Raw genomic sequence first — 23,858 nt, 5'->3', positions numbered from 1 at the left:
TACCTATACCTAAGTAGTCAAGTTTCGAACTTATGAACATTTATTTGTGAAAATGTCCCTTCAGAATGGTATTTCCATTCGGTATTTGGTAAGCAGGCCATGATTACTATTTGACAGTAGCGTTGTGACATTCTCCTAATAATATCGACATTTTCGTCACTTCAGAAGTTACAAATACCTTCAAAACGATGGAACAAAACTATTCAAACGAAGTTCTTATGAATTTGTTTATTATTTTTGGACAGTGTGACAAAATTATCAGCAGAACATGTAGAAAGTTCAATGAAATGTATCCGAATCTACCGCCAATGAACCTCAAGAAATTTATACGAATTCAGAACAATTTCAATGCATTTGGATCAACTTTAAAAGCACCAAGAAACTTGCCTCGACCCGTAACTTTCGAAGACAACCAGATTAATGTCTTAGCATATTTTCACGCATTTCCCGAGTCATCGATTCGCTGAAGAAGATTTGGGTATAAAATATTCATCGGTTCAAAGAATCTTGCGAAGACATAAAATGCATGATTATAAATTCACCAAAATTCAAGCAATGAAGCCTCAAGATCCTCAACAGAGAGTAGAATTTTGTGAAATGTTGTTGACACGCATTCAAGAAGATCCACTTTTTTTAAATAAAATTATTTGGACTGATGAATCGAAATTTTCGAGAGAAGGGATTTTCAATAGAAAAAATCGTCATTATTGGTCCAGTGAAAATCCTCACGTCACAAAAGAAGCCGGATTTCAAGAAAAATTTAGTTTTAATGTCTTCTGCATGTTGATGGACAACAAATTGAGGTACGTGATATACGAGGAGTCATTAACATCCAGAAGCTACCTGAATATTTTGGAGAATACTGTAGACAGTTTCGTGGATAATCTGCCACTCGAAGATTATCGAAACTGTTGGTACCAACTAGACGGAACTCCTGCACATTGCACAAGAGAAGAGAGCGCAGAACTGGATAGACTATTTGACGATCGGTGGATGAGGCGCTTGGGACCATGGAATTGGCCAGCGAGATCACCCGATCTTAATCCATTAGATTTTTATTTGTGGGGAATGTTTAAAGAAAAAGTTTACAAAATATCCGTGCGTTCGAGAGATGAATTGTTAGAAAGGATTGCCCAAACATTTGAAGATTTGGATCCCAATGAAATCAGATCTGCCACCACGAAAGCAGTCAACACCCGCATTTTAAAGTGCTTGGAAGTGAACGGCCAGCGATTCGAACATATTTTGAAATATTCCACATGATTGTTTTACTTTTTTATAATTATTCATATCAATATTTCCAATTTCAAGTTTCTTGGTGCTTTTTTAAAGTTTATCCAAACATATTGAAATTTAACGAAAGTCATTTTTTGTGGAGGAAAAAATCAGTTTTTTATCGACCTTTTTTTGGGTAATGGTTACCTTCCACAATCTGAAAAAATATAAAAATTATAATGGAGAACTTTATACAAGTGTAGAAGGGCAAACTTTTTAGTTTATCCCGATAAGTTACTGCGTAAAAATCAAAGTATTTTTCACAAAGAAAAATCTTCTATTTATCAGTAACTTGTCGTATTTCACAATTTTGCCTATCAAAAAAATATTAAGAAATTATACTTATCTTTTACGTTTCGGAGGCCAAAATCTGCCTCCGTCTTCAGAAATGGATAAAAATTCGAATAAATATGCAGTTATTCCTTTTTTGAGAGCTTATTTCTTTACTTCTTCGACAGATGTCAAAGAAGTTTTGAAATATGAAATTATGTCAATGTTGTTGGTTGACAACTGAAATATTCGATGTAATACAAGGTACTCTCCGATATCAGTTTGTTGCCATTTCGCCACTATCCAAAGTTTTCTTCAAGAAATAAGCTCTCAAAAAAGGAATAACTGCATATTTATTCGAATTTTTATCCATTTCTGAAGATGGAGGCAGATTTTGGCCTCCGAAACGTAAAAGATAAGTATAATTTCTTAATATTTTTTTGATAGGCAAAATTGTGAAATACGACAAGTTACTGATAAATAGAAGATTTTTCTTTGTGAAAAATACTTTGATTTTTACGCAGTAACTTATCGGGGTAAACTAAAAAGTTTGCCCTTCTACACTTGTATAAAGTTCTCCATTATAATTTTTATATTTTTTCAGATTGTGGAAGGTAACCATTACCCAAAAAAAGATCGATAAAAAACTGATATTGAAATTGTTCTAAATTCGTATAAATTTCTTGAGGTTCATTGGCGGTAGATTCGGATACATTTCATTGAACTTTCTACATGTTCTGCTGATAATTTTGTCACACTGTCCAAAAATAATAAACAAATTCATAAGAACTTCGTTTGAATAGTTTTGTTCCATCGTTTTGAAGGTATTTGCAACTTCTGAAGTGACGAAAATGTCGATATTATTAGGAGAATGTCACAACGCTACTGTCAAATAGTAATCATGGCCTGCTTACCAAATACCGAATGGAAATACCATTCTGAAGGGACATTTTCACAAATAAATGTTCATAAGTCCGTAACTTGACTAGTTAGGTATAGGTATGATATACATAGAAAGAAAGCAAATTTCAGCAGCTTTCCGAATTTTCAATAATATACAGGGTATCCATTTAAAATAATCAAATTTCAGCAACATTTTCAAGCAAACGGAAAAACTGTATTTTTTACCACCCTGTATTGAAGTAACGGAGATTAGGCTGACGTGTGGGAAGTGTCCAAGTATCACCTAACTCCAAACCAAATTTCGATATCATAGTACTTCTTAACTAAAAGATATCGGCATTTTTAGACGTCATGATTTTCGAAGAAAAAAATTGAAATTAATTTTTATTTCGAAAACGGTAACAGATAGGTATAGGGAAATATCAAGAAAAGTTGTCGGGCAATTGTTGGAGATTCCAAAAATAATATTATATACAGAGTGTTCCATTTGAAAAATCAAAGTTGCTACTGCTTTCTAATAGAAGCGGCAACACCGCATTGTCGAAAATATTTTAGTTGGCTAGAGAATGTCCGAATATGCCCTCCATTAAATTTTCAAAGTGATCCGTTGTCTGGTTCACCAGAAACGTCTAATGTGCCATCCACCGTGAATTAGCCTGTATAGGGTGTAACAAAAAGGTAGGTCATAACTAGAACCGCATAGTCACTGAGTAAAAATTGATGTCATTTTCTCAACGAATTTCTTGTTAATCAAAGAGGTTTACCTGATGCTCATCGCTCGATGTAACAAGATATGCCTGTATTGCTGGCGCACCTAAAATAACTTCAGAAGTCATCTTCTCCCGGAGTTGTTGTAACCGCATTGTTGTATTGACTCTGCGAATTGGCTGAACTGCATGTCCGAATTTAGAACAAGCTTTCCTCAATTCTCCCCTCTGTTTCTCCCGTTCTAATTCCGAGTAACATAAAACCAAAGTGCAACCTGAAAAAGAGAGTTGAATCAGTGAGTTATCATTTCCTCCGGAATATTTTTTATACATAAGTGTATATTTTTTAGCCACAACAGAAATGTACAAGAGAGTGTGTTAACGGGATCTCTCGGTATTAGTATAAGTAATACAAATTCTAATAAAATCAAAGAAATTCACATATCAATTTTTTTATAAATCTACATCTCAATATTCTAACTTTGATCATTTGGATCAACACCCAGAATTCTAAATGAAAGTGATATAAAAGTCAATAAGAAATCATGTACATTCAGCACAACATTCTTTAGAAACAGGGCATAAACCAAAGTACACTAATATCGGAGTTTTACGTACATAAACTTTTAAGAGTTGTCGTTCGTAGGGGTGCGACAGCTGGTTACCGGAAAAACTTATTTTAAACATAACACACAGATATAGTGGAAATGTGTGCATGTGCATTGGAAATACGACTCTTCGACTTTCCTACGGTGTAAAATGGCGATAGCTCGAGAACGTTGCTTTTTAAGGAGGAGAGTATCGATACCATTTTTGTAGAGAATTCAATAATCCACAAACTTCATCCGAATCTCGCGAAAAACAAATACTTGTGACCTTTGACCTCGACTAAAAAAAACCCATAAGTGGAATCGATGGGGACTTTTGACATTTCATTTATGATGATGTATTTGAAGTCTGTACAAAAAAATTCAGCTTGTTGCAAACTCTTGCGAACTCAGCCTTCTTTTTCGTCTATTTTGTCTGGACTATTGAGATAGTCGATGTTGATGATAAGCGCGCAACATATACTTAGGCCATGAAAACGTTTGCCGGCGTTTCCATGACAATCAAACACTGTACAATGATTACTATTGCTGCCAGTTTGCCAAATACGGTTTTAATTCAAATTTAGATGTCATTTTGAAGAATTAAAAGCGTATTTCCAATGTTCAATTTCCTATTTCTAGTTGATAATTAAGTTATATCTTTAAAATTATAGAATTGTTCTCATTATTTACCTAGGTGTTTTTTTATTATCATCATTTACTAAGGGTGAGAAATATTAATTCTCTTTAGGGGAATGGAGTAAATAATAGCAATTTCTCAGGTTAGTAGTGAAAAAAGATATAACAAACCCCAATAAACTCAGTAACTTGGTGAAGAGTTATTTGATTGAGAAATGTTTTTATAATTTGCAAGAATTTTACGATTCGTAATATGTAAGTGCACCTGTGCTGTATTTTATTTTATTTTTGTTATTGTTGTTCTAATAACAACGGTGTTGTGTGAATTTTGTGTCATGGCTTTTATGTATACTTTGACGATTCCAATACATGTCATCTGTGTCTAATGAAAAATAAATATTATTATTATTATTGTTATTATTATTAAGTAAAGCTAAGCTTCCATTTTATTTTTTGACTGAGATACCCGTTAATCCATTTTTCTGTACATTTCTCCAGTCGCTCACATAATCAAGCCGAAAGTTACTGGAAATACAATAAATATTTGTATGAAATTAGTTTTATATCTACTTTTTCCGGTTCTTTAAATGATATGGTCACACAAATTGTAATGTGGGTAAAACAGATTGAACTGATCATTCATAACTTGACGTAAATTTACATTGTATTCAAAATGTTCTATAAATAACTCTAGTGAAGCATGAGCAAATACTGGTAAATAAGCCAAATTTGATAAATAAAACATGAATTAAGTTCTTGCAGGATAGAGAAAATAATTTAGACCTAATGAGAGCCGTAACCTCTTTCCACCTCTACACTCCTTTCGTGCTTGTTACTACTCACGGACGTTATTTCAACCCTTCAAGGGTGCGTTTTTATTCCTTTGCTTACACGTGGTTAGGTATAACAGGATCGCAAACACATTAATTTATTTTACAAATCCATTCAGTAGTTGCCAATAGTATGTTAGTGTTTAGGGAAGGCGATCAAATTTACGAAGGGTAGATTGACATGCCACGGTTTCTGTTATCCTGTCAAATTTTGGCCGTTCGCTCCAGTTTCAGGCTCCCACGCCTTTTTTGTTCTATCTGATTTTTTGTTTTATCTGCTTTTTTGTGGTTGGACTCACGTTTACTTTGATGAATTCAGTTTATTGTCATTTGAACTTAGTTAATAAAATATGCAGTTAATCCTGTCAATGTAACAGCTGAAAGATGACACCAACGCCGATCGATTTCATCTGCTGTCTGCCATAGTTCTTGTAACAATGTTACTTTCAGTTGGAGTCAGGACCGGTCTGAGGAATGAAATAATGAAACGGTACATTCTATGTTTGACGGTGGTTGACAATGTTTCATGGTGAATTCCATTAGGTCGAACTTCCATTGTCTTATATGATATAAAATGATTTGAAATCCCAGAAAGATCAATAAAATTAAAATAAATAGTGGAAAACAACAATTATATTAAGCAAAAAACCTTGAAATGGAATTATAATAAAATAAATTACAAGCAATAATTGAAAATTAAACGATAAAAAAGAAATGAAAATTAAAAGATTTCAAGCCAAATTACCTCACGACTGTTTGAGTAGAGCCATGATGATGATAGCACGACCAGCTGTCGAAAGCACTCGCATATTATTAAATATGTAACTTATATTTTTTTTTTGAATGATGCAACTAATTTTCCTTTATTTTCAGTATTTCAATATTAAATTTTACAAAAAGGATTTGAAGCTTTATATCTTCTATTAATTATCTGCGAGCGCTTTCGACAGTTGGTAGTACTGTCATCTTCTAGGCACTCCTCAAACTGAACTTGTCATCCTGTCGTCTGCCTCTTTATACGGCCAGAGCGTCTCAACTCAGGTATTTCAGGTAGTTTAGGTAAATTTGCCTGTATTTGTACTATATCAGGTACTCTTTTTTGTGTTAGATCTTCTCTAGGAATGTATATAGTTTTGTTTAATATATTGAATATGAGGTCTTGTTGTGTTTTGATTTGTACTTGTTCCTCGATAATTGATTTATGACTGTTAAATTAATGGATGTTCAGGTTTTCCCAAATGTCTATGCGGTTTCCCTTGTTGACTTGTTTTATGAGTTTGATGTTCTCTGGTGGGCTATATAAGGAAAATAAACCTATAAGACCGTTTATCAATTTCGCCAAAGCACCTTCATAAAAAATTTCAAAAATCATAGCCGACGAACTGAAAAACAAAATCAACAGGAACAACGACCACCGCATCAAAAATTCAATGGAACTCACAGACAGAATCTCTACGACAAATATCAGCCCGAACACTGAACTGTTCTCGTTCGACATAAAAAACATGTACTTCAACAGACCAGTCAACGAAAGTATAAACATCATATCTGAGAAACTAAAACATCAAAACAAAAAGAACTTATCTATTCTATATATATATATATATATATATATATATATATATATATATATATACCGGGTGTCCCACATTTCATGTGACAGGCAATATCTGGTTTGTTGAAGAAGATACACAAAAATGTTTCATACAAAAGTTTTAGGAGTTCATGAGAGCTATATTTTGATATAATTTTTAAATATACAGGGTGTTTGGTGTAGGTGCTACAGACCAAAATTCCATTTTTTAAAATAGAACGCCATGTATATCATTACATATTCAGATGCTACGTTAAATTCTGATATCATTTCATGTTTGGTTTTTGAAATTCGGTTACGGCGTTGTTGAGTTATTGCACTTTTCCTTAAATGTAAAGTTTCAAAAAAACTTATTTACTCGTACACGAATCCAGTCTATATCTTTTATTAAATTGAACTTGACTGCTACTGAATACAAACCATTATTCTCACCTCTACGATACGATATCGATATCAGTTGAATATAATATTGAAATTCTTGAGAATGTGACTAACTTGAGGGTGAATTGCTTTATATTGCACAATTTCATCAAGTAGCTTATGCTTGTTGATGCCATAGTAACACATGTTGTTGAATTGTATCTACTTGTCAGTTCGATTCAGTGATTCTTTGCAAAACAGTAACTGTGTTCTTTGTGCGAAAACTCCAGTATGCCTTTCGCGTTTAGTTAATTGTTAATTTTTGGGGAATGTCAGAAAAACTGCCGTCAAGCACAACGTCTATACCAAGAACGTTTTCCAGACAGACCCATTCCGTCACGAATGACTTTTTCGAGAGTTGTAGAAAAATTGCGAACTGGGTCATTTCCTTCTACTATAAAGCATCGTCATCATACGAGATCTGTTAGAACTGAAGATTTAGAGATCAATGTCTTGGCTTATATTATTATTCATCCACATGCAGAACGGAAGTGAACTCTTATAACACCAGTTATTTCAATAATTCTATATTATATATTATCATCCTCAAGGAAAAGCTACAAATTCGTATGATGGTAGTACAATATAAAAATTATCATGAAAGATTTCAAACTTCCCGTTAATGAGGATGACCGTGTCGAAAAAAATGTAACATTTAAACAATTGAAACATGTCAATACAATAAAACAAGTCACTACATCAAAATAGGTTGACTCCTCACTGGATATGAAGAAGATTTTTGAATTAAAATTTATTAAAAATCGTTATTCGTTTCAAAATTATGGATTACCGGTAAAAGCCATGTGGTAGAAGAACAAAGAGAGAGACAACAAGTAATTGACAATGACAGCTGTCATGTGATTCAGTTTGTAAAATTGTGTTTGTTTGTAGATGATAAAACTATGGAACAAAAGAGAACTATTATGGTGCAAGTGTGATCAGAGACATCTGCTGTTATATAAGTAACTCAATGAGAAATATCAGTGAAATATTTCTTTAAAAGTTTAAATAAAATAAGTTTTTCATACTTCTTCTCTGTAATGTTAAACTGAATATGTGACACTTTTCTACAAACACTTTTTCAATTGTTTTTGTCTGTAAAACTTCAAGTAGTTCATTTTTGGGATAGTAATCTTCAAAATACAAATTGTTATCCAATGAAAATCTTTTTATTTCATCTTTCCTCGAATTTTTATTCGGTACTTTGATGAGCTGTCGCGAATGATAAGAAGCATTGTCAAGAACTATTACACTATTCGCATACAAAATTGGGATCAATGCGTTTTCAAACTATTCCTCGAAAATATTAGCTTCCATGTTCTTATAACAATGAACATTGTAGTCCTCAAGTTTTTTCCACATCATTTCAAAAAATTCGGAACCCGTTCTTTACTTCCTCCGCAAAGCACAATGATTAGTCGCGATCCTTTGTTCGCAGGCATGTTAGGCGTACACATTCTCGAACCATCAGTTCATCATTTCGTAACTGAGTCGTGGGTGTCATACCAAGTTTCGTCCAAATATGAAATTTGCCGTTGTACTTGTCTGAGTATTTATTACGCAATTCCACTTTTTTCTGCTTTCCATAACTGCTTGACGTTTGTTTATTATTTTGAATCTAAATCCTAGTTTCTTTATCCAAGTCTGAAGAGTTTTGTCACAGCAGCTTACGTTATGGCCGAAAGTATTCAATTTCCTTCTTATAATTTCAGTTGTAGGAATCGCATTGTTTTTGTAACAGTCGTATACTGTTTTTTTCAATGATTTTATTAGTAGAATACGTAAAGGTTTTGGTAATCCTGTATCACATCGCGTCTTGCATTCACAAGGTTTGTTTTTGACTATTCTACGTACAGTTGAGGAAGGAATTTCAGTCAAATCTGTTGTTGCTTGTAAGAGTTTGTTTCCCTCGAAACCACACTTGAGATGTAGATTCTTATATACATTGAAACATAGTCTTTCTGTTTCATTATTCAAATGTATCCGAATCTCATTCACTGGTATCCCTTTTTCCGAATTGTTCAACATCACTATTGGAATCACTACACAGGAAAAAGTCTGCGTTGTTATCACACTCGATATTACTATTAGTACTTGTCCAGGGACGCCACATTTCAAACATATAACAAAAAATTTTAACTAGTTATAACTGCTCCAATATCGAATTTCAACACTCAAATCGCGATCAGTTCCTGAACTGAACACGACGGCGATAACCATCCTCGCATTCCCAATTCATATTCGTCACCCTAACAATACTTCAAATTAAATTTTGTAACTTTTCATGCAATCATAAAACACGGTTACTAAAATTAATCCAATACGAACCGCCAATTCTACAGGCCACATGAACCAGTTCGCTGCCGGTTCATTTATTTGTATTGGTTTTTTTGGCCATTGAGAGTGCCGCCACTTTTAAGACTGCACAATATCGTTTACTTCGACTATACTTGTTTGATTATATGGACATGTATTATTTATACACATTTAACAACTTTTTTGACACGGCCATCCTCACCAACAGTATGTCTTAACCTTTTTTGTGAACTTTCAAAAAATGTACTCCAATTATATAACTTTCTGTAGCCTGTCCTTGAAGATGATGATACATTTCATCGAAATATAGGAAAAAATTGTGTTATAAGAGTACTTTTCCGATCTGCTCATCACCCAAAAATACTTTCCAAGTTTGGTCTTGAGAGTATGGCATCCAGTACCAAAATATTTGGATATATTTGCAGTTTGTAACGGATCCATAGTTCATTTCGGTTAATTCAACTAAAAGCGACTTTACGTCACCGCGCCATCTCTTAGCGAACTTCTGCCACACACATCGGTAGTAAGTTCAAGGTTAGGTAGGAGGGAAATGGAGGGCGCCGCGCGTTTCACTTGTTGAATATTCGTTCTCATTGTGAGGTTAGTTTTTTCAGGTGTTGAAGAAAACGGGCGGTATTTTTTCTAGAGAGTGTGGTACGGAAATGGCAGAGTATCGAATGGTAGAAGATTGCTTTGGGTTTTCAAAGAACTGTGCATTCCACGGGGTCTTGCACCCGCATATTTTGTTTTAGATACTCAAAATCAGAAGCCATATTACTGTCATCTAGCTTTAATTGTTCGTAGCTAACTGGTGTTTCCAATTTCTTTTCTCGTCGCCCTACCGTCCGGCGTACCCAAACCCTGCATCCTAAGAGGCTCCTGTGCAAGTTTACGATATGAAAGACTGCCTTTCTGGAGCCGTACCTGTTCACCACCTTTTAGAGAAGAAAGAAATTCGATAATAGAGGACTGAAAATTGGAGCGAATAGCCAAAACGTGTCAGGATCGCAGAATGCGCAGTAAGTCAGACCACCCTTCACAAACGCTCTTTGAGAACACAACGAACTTCAAGGGCTTAAGGGTTAATCATCCTTGAAGGGCACAGGTAGTGGCCGTGGGCACAGACAAATATATAAGGAGGGTAGAGGTTAAAAGAGGTACATTGCCCTTATCCTTTTAGGCCTACTTAGGTAGGTACGTATACCTATTTCGTCATGAAAGTCTGTAGTAATTGTTTCTAAAGTATTTTTTTTCATGAATTGCAATGCTAATATGAGAGTATAGTCCGTTCATAATTTGTTGATAGCTCACTGCAAGTTTGACCCTCATTAGAGAACTGAAATACAGAGAGGACAGCTAATATGATATAATAACAAAAACCAAACTAAAACTGGCAGTTTAAGATGTTTTCGACTAACCCACCTTGTATCTGAAGAAATACAATACAGCTATAAAACTTTTAATCCGATTATGTAGGTATTTTGAGTGGAAATGAGTGACCAGTGTCGTAGAGTATATGATTAAAACATTAGTTACTTTAAATAAATAAATATATTAATATTCTTAAACTGTAGGTACTGTAAACTGTATTTTTATTTTAAAAAAATTTCTTTATTTCATTCAAAAATAATAAGTTACTTGCAATTTGTAAAAGATACATTTATTTAATTAATACCTATTTTTAAATGATATAAACTACGATTACTTACAAAACTATTCAAATTCAAAATAAACAGGATCATCTTCGGAATCCGAGTCGTCTTGCAGGTTAATAATTAGCGGTTGTGTCTCTACAGTCGCATCAATTATATTGTCAAGATCCCACATTTTTTGTTCTTCTTCTATTGCATGTCTTACTGCATCTCGCCAATTTTGTTCTGTAATATGTTGTAAAGACTCATATCACAATTCACGTACAGCTTGTATTTTATATGACGTATTTTTTCTAGCCACATCGCTTTTCATTTGTGCCCAAATGAGTTCAATTGGATTTAATTCGCAGTGGTAGGGTGGAAGTCTAAGGACTGTGATGTTTCGTCTTTCCGCCATTTTGTCAACTACGTATTTCTTGAACTTAGATTTGTGTTGCCGGGCAATTTTTAAAAGTTCTGCTTTAACCATTTCATCTTCGTAAGGCAGGGACTTATTCCGCAGCCAGTCAATGATATCCTGTTTCTTCCACGCAGTCGTTGGAAGTCTTTCAACTAGTCGTGAATGATAAGGTGCATTATCTAATACTATAATTGAGTTTGGTGGTACATGTTCAATCATCTGCTCAAAATACTCTTCGAGAACATCAGCTGTCATCTCCTCGTGATAGTGTTTTGTGCTTTTGGATTCAAATTCCAACAAACCATGCTTAGCAAATCCTTTTTCACTGCCAATGTGAGAAACTATTAATCTACTGCCTTTACCAGAGGGTGGGGAAATACCAGTAGACCAACCTTCCATAAAGGCTTGCCTGGAGCTTGATATATTTTTATCTGTCCAAATTTTTGTGAGAGTATGACCTGCGTTTACCCACGTTTCGTCCTGATAGTAAATTGGCCTTCTTTCAGCCCGAAATTTTCGTATAGATCTTAGATACTTTCTTCTCCAACATATTATCTCTTCCCGGTCAATCAAAAGTGATTTTCGGTCTGGTTTCCCCCACCGGAAATTTAATTCTTTTAAAACTTGCCACAATTTGGTTCGTCCGACATGAGGCAAATCGGGGTCGTCTCTAACTTCTTGTAAAATTTTGTTTAAGTTGGGTATTTCTTTTTTGTAAAAAAATTCGTGAATTTTCCTTCGAATACCATTTTTGGCAAATTCATCAATTTCAATAGGTTTTCTCCCCTCTTTAAGTATTCGTTTGTATTTGGGTTAGCTATACCTTTTTTTTTCTTTCTGATAGGAACCTATATATTGTTGACTCCCCTACGACCGTCATGTTGGCACAACTCTTGATTATGTTCTAAACACTGTTTGTGGGATTCTGAGAAACAAGAGCATCGTGAACGTTCAAAACAATAGTCTTCTCTCTTGGTGAATAGACAGACTTACTGACTGTACGCAACAGTACCGGTGTAAAACTTGATGATGTTGATGATGATGATGAAGCCATCGCAAGCAATCTAACAAAACAAGCAGGAACGAAAGGTACGTATATGTTTGTAGGAATATGAAAAAAAGTTACTCACGCACTGCACAAAATTCGCAAAATAAATATTAGAGACGTTAATTACTGCCGTAGACGCCGAAACACCAACGAGCCGTAAATTAAATGCGATTGAAAAATGTACTGAACCAAAAATTATTTTCGTTCGTAACAACTTCACCCTTTCAAGGCAAGTTTCGAATATAAACTGAAGCTTTATATTTAATGAATAAACACCTCAGGAACCTCCACCTATGATTTTACGAGTTTTACGACCGTTTTATGACTTGGGCCCTCATTTTGTGCTATCGACAAATTATGAACGGACTATAGTTGTTTCTAAGGGGTTTTTCCTTCCAGTCTGTATCTAAATGTAACTTCTATGCATGATCTCTACACATATTTGTAAAGAGTTGATTATGAACTCAAGTAATTGCTCTCTTTTTTCCTTCGGAAGTTTTCAACATTTTTGTATTAAGATGTAAGAGAAGAAAGTCAAAAAAAAGTTTTTTCTACATAACTATCACTCGCTAATCTTGCAAAAACTTCTGTTTGAATAATCATTGCATAACTAGGAATGAAAACGAAAGAAAAATCCGCTCTCTCAAAATTGGTTTATGAAAAATTATAGCTTGCTAAACTTCGAAAAATCCAGAGACTCTGTGTATCACAGTTTTTGAAGTAAAACTTCTTTACGCGCGCCATACTTTTCTCTAGATATCTTCCTAATTTTCATTCTAAAACATATGTATCTTATTTCTCATACCATAAGCCTAGTGTCTTGGTCTTACGATCAACCATGGTAATTACTGTTGTATCCGATAATGAAAATAATAAATAAAAATGAGAATTCCTTTCAAAAATGTGTATGGAAAATTTGGGTGTTTCACATATAAGTAAACACGGGAAAAAATTTTTTCGGTTTCAACTCGAGTTTTCGGTATTAATTTTATTTTAGAAAGAATAAGTATGTCATGAGCAAACGCTCTCCAATCTACAGTTTTTGAATTGTATAGTAATAATAATAATAATAATAATATTTATTTTCCATAAGACATGAACATGTATTGGAATAGTCAGTTATATGAATGAATACAATCAAGAAGATCATACAGTCACATTAAAAAATTCTTGCACGGTATAAAAACTATAATTCAATAAAAACATTTTCAAATTGAATTTAAAAACATGGATTCTGCCAATTTCTCTGAGAAAAGAAGGTAACTTGTTGAACATTTTCAATCCCAAGTAAAAAGGGGACCGGCCAGTTAGGTTGTATTTATAGGGTTTCACATAGAAATTATTACGATTTCTTGTGTCAATACTATGATAGGAGGTATGTCGTTGGAACTTTGATTGATTTATATAAATATAAACACACAATTCAAATATAAATATATCCGGAAGAGTTAATATTTTGTATTGCTTGAAAAGATCTCTACATGATGTTTGAGGTTCAACTCCTGCCAAGATTCGGAAATTTTTTTTTTGTGCGACAAAAACACTTTGCGCTGATGAAGAACCACCCCAGAGACAAATGCCATATCTAATTCGCGATTTTACATGAGCATGGTAATAATTCAGTATTTGATCACTGGTTAAACTCATTTTGAGGTTTCTCATTAAATATGTGGTAGATGATAATTTGGAGGTAAGTTGGCTACAATGTCCTTTCCAGTTCAGACAGTGGTCTAATGTAAGCCCTAGAAATTTACATTCAGTGACATTAGAAAGTATCCTGTTGTTGGCATTTATTTTGATGTCATAACAAGTTTTTTGTCGATGGTGAAATCGAATAGAAAAGGTTTTCTCAGAGTTAAAAAACAGAGAATTGGAATTGTACCGTAAAACTAAATTATTTAGTGACCGGTTACACTTCTCCTTCAAAGAAATGTCGCATTTATCAGACACTAATAATGACGTATCATCCGCATACATAATGCATGTATACTCAGCGACTGCAGTATTCATATCATTACAATATAATATAAATAATAAAGGTGCCAAAACAGAACCTTGAGGGACCCCAATTTCCAGAGTTTGAGTTCCAGATTTGAATATACGCTGGTGATCGGTAAATGAGACAAACTGTCTTCTGTTTTTAGTAAAGGACTCAATCCAATTGAAGGCATTACCCCTAATGCCGTATGAATACATTTTTTTTAACAGGATCATGTGGTCGACGCAGTCAAATGCCCTACTGAGATCACAGAATATCCCAACAGGGCATTCGCCGCATTCGATACTTTCCAAGATTTTCTCATAGAATGCTGAGTTGGCAGTTATGGTGGATTTTCTAGATTGGAATCCGTGTTGAGAAGAAGAAATAGTTTTATGACTCTCAACAAAATTCATTAATCTCTCTAAGTATGCATACTCAAAGATTTTTGAAAAACCAGAGGGTACAGTGATAGGCCTGTAATTTTCTAAAAGATGAGCGTCAGATTTCTTATGAACTGGTACAACTTTACCAATTTTCAGTTTTTCAGGAAAAACTCCAAACGTAAAAGACAGATTAACTAAGTAAGTATAGCTGGAAAGGTGAATGTTAATTGAAACAAAATTTTCTTGAAATTGGAAATTTTCAATCATTTACAATAGACGTTGTAACAAATTGTTATTTGTAGACTATACTTTCTATTTAGTGAATAAATACAGTGCATTTCTTTAATGTCCCCCTCCCCCGTTTATTTTTGAGTGGGTCAATTCAAAAATTGAAATTTGGGAAAATGAAATTAATGCATGAATACTTAATTTTGAAGTGAAATTGACAGATCAAACTTTCAAGATTGTGACTCGGCCATCTGGGAAAAAACATTAAATAGAAAGGGGGGTTTTGTGACACATAATTTTGAAGCTCCCGACAAATTCTTCACAACCCTAGAATATAATGTCAATATCTTCAACTACTACAAAATGGCGGAACGTTTAATAATTGCCTGAATACATTGACATTTAACTACATAATATGAGCTAATAAGCTTCAGGTCAGTTCATATTACTGCTGCTGCTTCATATGAGCAGCAGCAGTAATATCAATATCTCTACAAATATTCATTATTCTCTGCCGTATATCCAATCTTGAAGCAGGTTCAGTTTCGTACACCTTTTGCTTCGAATAGCCCCATAAAAAAAGTCCAGGGGTGTCAAATCTGGCGAGCGGGCTGGCCATTCTGTAAGACCTCGACGGCCAATCCAACGACCGGAAAAAGTAGTACCCAAATAGTTTCTTACTTATCTGGAGTATGTGGTGGTGCTCCATCTTGTTGGAATAGAATATACATATCGAATTCATTAGGATTCGCTTCTACGATTTCAGTGATGAGAGGGTTAACAGTAGTTTCCAGCATATTCAAATACATTCTCCCGGTTGAATTTTGATCAGTAAATAAATGTCCTACAATATGGTTTCCCCATATTGATAGATTGTTGACGTGGTACCTACCTTTCTACTACTAAAACCGAAAACTAAATGAGAATATTCTAACTTAATGATGGTGTTCATTATCGTACTGACATTTTTTGTCGGGTTGTTGGAATTGCCATATGGCAGATGAATAGAAATATTTCTAGAAATATCGATATTAATGTGTTTGTCTTCAGGAAATTATTAAATATTCCACAATTAGAGTTATGACGGAATGGCGGATTTTAAATGGAAAGGAGGGTCACAAGACCCCCAGATGCCTCCCAGTCGCCATCTTGAAAGTTTCATCTGTCAATTTCACTTCGAAATAAAGTATTCATGCATTAATTTCATTATCCCAATTTTCGAATTTTTTAGTTGACCCGTTCAAAAAATAAAAGGGGGGACATTAAAGAAATGCACTGTATAAACTTCAAAGTACGGGTATAAATCGTTAGAATTACATAATTTTTTTTTCCTCCATTTCTGAGTCGGTGGTAACAATAATATTTGCTTATTAGAAAAATAATTTTCTATGCATTGCTACAAATTCCAATAAGTATTGTTTCTGTTCCTCATTATAACTTAAACTCCGATAGATGATTCCATCAATTGAATTCCCCGTTCAGTAGTATCATTTACGACGCGTAATTTTTCTAAATTGTAAAGCATGTATATGTTACGGTAAAAGTACATAATTGGTGATTGTATACAATCACCGGTAATTGTATACAATCACTAAAGTCACTGGTAAATGTACGAAATTATTCTCAATTATCTACTTTTACCGGCAATTGTATACAATAACCAAGGTACAGCGGTAAAAGTAAGAAACCATATCTAGAGTAAGGAAGGAACCATATCTAGAGAAATGAATGATTCTTTGCAGAGTGTAAATTGAGTTCTGCCATACATCTGTGGCAGTCGCCCTTCTTTAGTACCCAATTCATACAACTCATTTTGAACACACATAATAACAGCCAAAACATTTATACAATCACTTCTTGCCCTGTCAACATCGGGTACTCTTAATTTTACCATATCACCTACATTTCCGGGGGGAAATCTTACATTTGATGTTTTAAGCATTTTCTTCGCTTGCTCTTCAAGACCTTCCTTAGTATGTGCCCGTTTAATTGCTACAGAATCTTGTCTCTCTGTAATTTCATTAGATCCAGAATAATGTAATTTACAGTTCACAAAACGAAAAACGTAGGAAAACAAAACACAAAGATAACTCGCTAAAAGGATACGAACACTTTCCAAGAAATAGCAAGCGACTGAGACGACATACATGCACGTGGTAAACAACTGCGTGGTAACACTGCGCTTGCGTGTCTATCGTTGAAATGTGAATTTCTTACTTTCACCAAGCTCCTCTGGCGATTGTATACAATTACCGGTAAAAGTAGAAAATAGAAGGTGTTTTAAGATTATTTCCTACTTTTACCAAAGACTCCGGTAAATGTATACAATTACCGGTAATTGTATACATTTACCGAATTATGTACTTTTACCGTAACATATATACACTGTGTCCGTAAAGTATGGAACAAATTCATTTTTAGCTAAACAGGTCATTTTAAGAAATACTCCTGAAACACGTCGATTTTTTATGTTAATTTACCGTATTTTAAAATAATAATCTAATATACAGGGTGAATTACGTTCGAGTAATGACGTCACCGTCATTTTTTTTAAATGGAACACCCCCATTTTGTTTCAATTTTCGGATTACTCTAGCTGAGCTGATTCCAAAAATGTATCACATGTTGATTCCAATTGGTACAGGGTGGACAAAAATACAGTAGTTGTGTGTGTGCTAATAAAGTAACGCGTAACATTCTTTATTAGGTAAATTAACAATATTATCAAAAATACTTATTGTCTAGCGGCAATTGGTTTAAATGTAACACCCCGTAGTTTGCTACATGTTTAGAGTAATAAAAATGAGCTGTTTCCAAACATGTTTGGTATTTGTGGTCTAGCAGACAGAATATGAAAGAAATTATTTCTAATCTACATTTATAAAAAACATAGTCGTCTAGTTTTTTATGAAATATCATTATTTGTTTAGTAATTTATTGATGTTCAGTGACAGTTTAGTACTACAATATTTTTGGTATTCGTGAATATTCGAATGATTGCTTAGATTTAATTGGAAGTAGAAATGAAGTTAAGTGTAAAACAAATAATTGAAATACTTATGATGATTGGGTATGGAGACAGATCGCCAACTCAGATGGAAGTGTGCAATTTGTTTAATGATAAATATCCAGAAAGACCTATAACGCGTTCAACAGTCAGTAAGCTGGAAACGAAATTTCGAGAAACTGGTACGGTTGCAAATGTACGCAAATCAGGTCGTCCCCCTGCAAATGCTGATACATCATTAGATGTTTTACTGAGTTTTGAAGAAGATGCGCACACTTCTGTTCGTAAAGTTAGTCGCGAAATCGGTGTTGGCAAAACAACGGTATACAAACTATTGAAGCTTGAAAAATGACATCCTTATAAAATCAAACTTGTGCAAGAATTAAACGAACATGATCCCGATAGACGACTCCAATTTTGCGAAGAAATGATGGATAAATGTCACCGAGACCCTCTCTTGATACAAAACATTATTTTTTCTAAAGAGTCCACTTTCACGTTAAATGGTGAGGTTAACCGTCAGAATTGTAGATACTGGGCAAAAGAAAACCCCCACTGGATGCGTGAGCATCTTACACAATACCCTCAAAAGGTAAATGTATGGGCTGGAATTGTACGGGTCATTGGACCCTACTTTATCGAAGGTAATTTAAACGGGGCAAAGTACCTTGAGTTTTTAAGGGGGTATCTCATACCTACTTTACGTAATTTATTTCCCAGCAGACGTAATCCTGGAGGTTTTGATGAAAGTTTATGGTTTCAACAGGATGGTGCACCTTCACATTATGCTGTAGATGTTAGAAAGTACGTAGATGAAATTTTTCCGAACAGGTGGATTGGTAGACGGGGACCCACTGAATGGCCAGCGAGGTCACCAGATTTAAATCCTTTGGATTATTTTGTGTGGGGCCATTTGAAGAATGTTATTTATAAAACGAAACCAGCAAATATTGAAGATGTACAAGTGAAAATTCGAACAGAAATAAACAATATTACTGTCAAATACAGCAAGGGCTGCAGTTCGAATATTTAATATAAAATCATGTATTCCAGCATATTCTGTCCGCTAGACAATAAGTCTAGCGGACAGAATATGCTGTTCGCTAGACCGCTATGTTAAGTTGATAATATTGTTAATTTACCTAATAAAGAATGTTACGCGTTACTTTATTAGCACACACACAACTACTGTATTTTTGTCCACCCTGTACCAATTGGAATCAACATGTGATACATTTTTGGAATCAGCTCAGCTAGAGTAATCCGAAAATTGAGACAAAATGGGGGAGTTCCATTTAAAAAAAATTACGGTGACGTCATTACTCGAACGAAATTCACCCTGTATATTAGATTATTATTTTAAAATACGGTAAATTAACATAAAAAATCGACGTGTTTCAGGATTATTTCTTAAAATGACCTGTTTAGCTAAAAATGAATTTGTTCCATATTTTACGGACAGAGTGTATACTCCTTATCAGATTTACATTGATCTGGAAGTAATTTTAGAAATTCAGTAAGAAGTTGATTGCTCATATCGCACAAATTTTCAGTCATAAAAGAATCAATCTTGACTTTTTTTGGTATCAAAACGTTTTAAATTCGTAGCTTTTTGATTCATTGATTCAATAGAAATACAAGAGATAAGCGCTAAATTCTTTTGACGCTGCTTCTGAAATGTTTTATTGATCGTTTTATATTCCAATACATTTTGAAAAAAAACTACAATACCATGCTCATACATACAATATTGTTATTAAAATACAGATATGACGGAATCCTTGGCTTTCTACTCTGCTAAGGGAAAATTGTTCATGGGACAGGAACATTTTTAAGCTTTTCACATATAATTTCAAAAACTGCACCTCACGATTTGATTTCCACAAATTTTATTTGAAAAATATATCACAACATGTTTCGCTAGCACAGTAGCTTTTTCAAGTGATTTGAATACTTTAAGTTGTTCTTACATTAATATTTATATACTACAAGTAGCTATAATTGAGGCTACCCCAAAAAAAAATACCTTAACCTCTACCTAAGGTACCTGTTCAATTATGATCACCTGCTCATTAATGAATCATTTCATTCTGACAGATTTCAGAAACTAGCGATTGTCATTCCGCTTCATAAAGGTGGTGAAATGAATGATCCATCAAACTTCCGGCCTATATCATTGCTTCCGACAATCTCAAAAAAGTGAAAAACTGGTTGAAAAGAGAATGCTTAACTTCTTAAGTAATTATAACATACTATGCGATTGTTTGAAGGTGATTGATAATGTTTCATGATGAATTTCAGTAGTTCGGACTTCCATTGTCTACTATATAAAATGATTTGAAATCCCTGAAACTACTAAAAAAGAAGAATTGAAAATGAATAGCTGAAAATAACAATTATATTAACCAAAATAAACCTGAAATGAAATAATAGTGAAATAAAATACAAGTAAAAATAGAACAATTGAATAAAAATAAAGAAATGAAAAAATAAAATAAAAAGAAAAAGTGGAGAGATTCCAAGTCACGTTAGTTCACGACGTTTCGATTGTTAGTATCTACAATCGTCTTCGGGTGATGACTGGACTGATTCCTCCGAGAGATGACTATTTATAGGTCGATCGAGTACTTTCACTTATCCCCGCTTTCCATTTTCCGCTTCACTGGTTCCGTGGGAGATGACCGTTTTGGCAGGAGATGGTCATTTTTCGCTTGATGATGGGTTTCCATATGTTGCGTATTTCTACGCTGGCTTGGCTGAATACGTTGTTGAATACTATGCGAATCTCAATATGGATTCCAAAGCCATAAAAACACAGGCGATACAATCTTCTATTTTCTGGAAGATGTATATATTGGTTTAAATAATAAAGAATCTATTGGGGCAGTATTTTGTGATTTCTCAAAAGCGTTCGACTGCGTGAACCATGAAACACTATTATTTAAACTTCAGTGCTATGGCTTTAGAGGATTGTCATATAACTGGCTTTATAGTTATCTAACGCGCAGGACGCAGTTAGTAAAACTCCAAGGAAATACTACGCATATTGAGAATAATTCATCAGGTGTACCACAAGGTTCGGTTCTGGGTCTCATCCTTTTCTTGCTTTATCTGAATGATCCGCCAAAAGTATTCAAGTTCTTCCTTATGATTTCAGTTGTAGGAATCTCATTGCTTTTGTAACAGTCGTATATTGTTTTTTTTTAATTTCATTGGATGAACATCTAAAGGTTTTGGTGAACCCGTATCACATCGCGTCTTACGTTCATAAGGTTTGTTTTTGACTATTTTACGTACAGTTGAGAAAGGAATTTCGGTCAAATCTGATGTTGCTTCAATAGTTTGTTTCCCTCGAAACCAAACTTGAGATTTAGATTCTCATATACATTGAAACATACTCTGTCTTTCAATATTCCAATGCATTCGAATCTTATTCACTGGTATCTTTTTTTCGCAATGTTCGCCATCGCTATCACTACACAGGAAAAACTCTGCGCTGTTATCACACTTGTTATTACTATTGGTACTTCTCCAAGGACGCCACATTTCAAACAGATAACAAAAATTTCAAGTAATCAAAACTGCACCAATATCGAACTTCAACACTCAAATCGCGATCAGTTCCTGAACTGAATATTGAAAATACGACTCTCATAACCATCCTCGCATTCTATTCGTCACCGTAAGATGACTTCAAATTCAATTTCATTATTCTTCAGCCAATCATAAAACTCGGTTAGTAAAAATCATCCAATACGAACCGCCAAGTCCACCTACACGGCTTCATTTCTTTGTATTCGTTTTTTGGCCTTTGAGATCGCCGACAGCTCTAACTATGCACAATACCGGTTACTTCTACTATACCAAGCATCATAATCTCAAATAAGTATGCAATATTAATTATACATACCTGGCTCGATAACATCCATTGCAAAAAAAAATAGGATTCACTATTTGCATTCATTTCTTGACTATGAGCGGGTAGTAAAATTGTCACCCGTTTATTAATTTTGAACTACCGACTTTTGAGTCAAATACCCGTCCATGCGGCGTGTTGGTGTATGTATCTTCCAGCTGTGACATTGACAGGATCATCTGTTAATAAATATGATTTATTGGATGTGACTTACAGTACCACATTTTTTATCAACTGAGTTTCAATGACAGTAAAACTGAATTCATCAAAATAAACTTGAGTCCAATAAAAGCAGATAGAAAATGAAGCCTGGGAGCCTAAAACTGGAGCGAACGGCTAAAATTTGACAGGATAACAGAAACTGTAGCATGTCAATCTACCCTTCGTAAACTTGATCGCCCTCCCTAAACTCTAACATACTATTGGCAACTACTGAATGGATTCCTAAAATAAATTAATGTGTTTCGGATCTTGTTATAACCACGTATAAGCAAAGGAACAAAAACGCACCCTTAAAGGGTTGAAATACCGTCCGTGAGTAGTAACAAGTACGAAAGGAATGTAGAAGTGAAAAGAGGTTACAGATCTTATTAGGTCCAGATTATTTTCCCACTCCAGTAGGCTGCAGAAACTTATTTCTTGCTTTATTTATCGAATTTGGCTTCTTCACCATTATTTGCTTAGGCTAGAGTAGAGTAATTTATTGATTGTTTTAAATGCAACATAAATTTACGTCAAGTAAATTTGTACAAGTCGTTTGCCCGTATCATTTCAAGTTATGTAAAAAGTAGGTATGAAACAGGTTTCATACAAATATCCTTTTATATTCGCAGTTATCTAGGGAACACTATTATAAATCATTATCATTACATATTAGAAAACAAAAGATGAAGTAATTCAAATTGAAGACTTAAGAGTATAATTCAATAATGTTTCTGTAATTTGGTTGTAATACGATGATACTACCCATCCGAAACCACATGGATAGTATATGTGTTCTTTTATGCGGTCTTTGAACGTTCTTCCAGTTTGTCCTATATAAAACATGCAGGTGCTGCTAAGTTCTCATAATGGAAAACCCTAAGTGCTGTGAGTTTACACTCACCCTCCCTACTCTGCAGATACAGTACAAACATTTTTCGGCCCTATTTCAAATTCAACATTTCTCAAAATCCCAATTGAATGTTTCTCACTTTGGAAAACTACTCGTACTGTGGTCACCAAATATATCATTTGTCAAATATGTTCTGTAATAGTTGAAGACTTTGTGTCAATGTCAAATTTTTACTTCCTTTTCCTCCTCGTACTAGACACGTTTTAGATGGTTTTCTATAAAAATAATTTTAAAAATATTCAAACAAAAATATTCACATTTTGTGCAAATGTTTGCTTATTGTGATATTCATGTTCATGTCCACTCAGAGTGATTTTTACTAAAGTTGTTATACCTTAAGACAGCAGGATCTTCTTGTATATACTTGACAAGTAAGTATTTCTACAATAATTAAAAGAATTTAAAGTTCAATCTAAAATTAAAATAAATATCATTAAATATTACTTACTTGCAGGTATCGCACTGATGATGGCGTAACAGCCGAAAGCGCTTTGCAATTTACAAATAAAACATTTTTTACACGAAATACGATTCCTTTCCTGATTCATCAGTCACGTGTATGCAGTTTTAACAAATCTCACCATAACT

General features: G+C 34.1%; 1 protein-coding gene across 3 annotated transcripts in view; it reads right to left on the bottom strand.

Annotated features, from left to right (window-relative positions):
* Positions 1-23,858, bottom strand: part of LOC111511853 (xaa-Pro aminopeptidase ApepP) — a 296,974-nt gene that overhangs the window by 54,771 nt on the left and 218,345 nt on the right. Inside the window, exons 1-2 of one of the 3 annotated variants that reach the window (XM_074179513.1) lie at positions 23,719-23,833; positions 3,213-3,430 (exon numbers count right to left, since the gene is read on the bottom strand). In XM_074179513.1, coding sequence (XP_074035614.1) covers positions 3,213-3,430; positions 23,719-23,818 — 318 coding nt within the window. In that variant the 5' untranslated portion in view covers positions 23,819-23,833. Of the gene's footprint in view, positions 1-3,212; positions 3,431-22,150; positions 22,754-23,718; positions 23,834-23,858 lie in introns of those variants that run through there. The other 2 variants (XM_074179526.1, XM_074179519.1) reach the window with 2 other exon arrangements.

The sequence above is a fragment of the Leptinotarsa decemlineata genome, unplaced genomic scaffold (genome assembly GCF_025532065.1).
Source record: "Leptinotarsa decemlineata unplaced genomic scaffold, Ldec_3_MD MMD2_P_RNA_scaffold_14, whole genome shotgun sequence".
Classification (NCBI taxonomy): Eukaryota; Metazoa; Arthropoda; class Insecta; order Coleoptera; family Chrysomelidae; genus Leptinotarsa; species Leptinotarsa decemlineata.
This window is presented reverse-complemented; position numbering and strand designations above follow the sequence as displayed.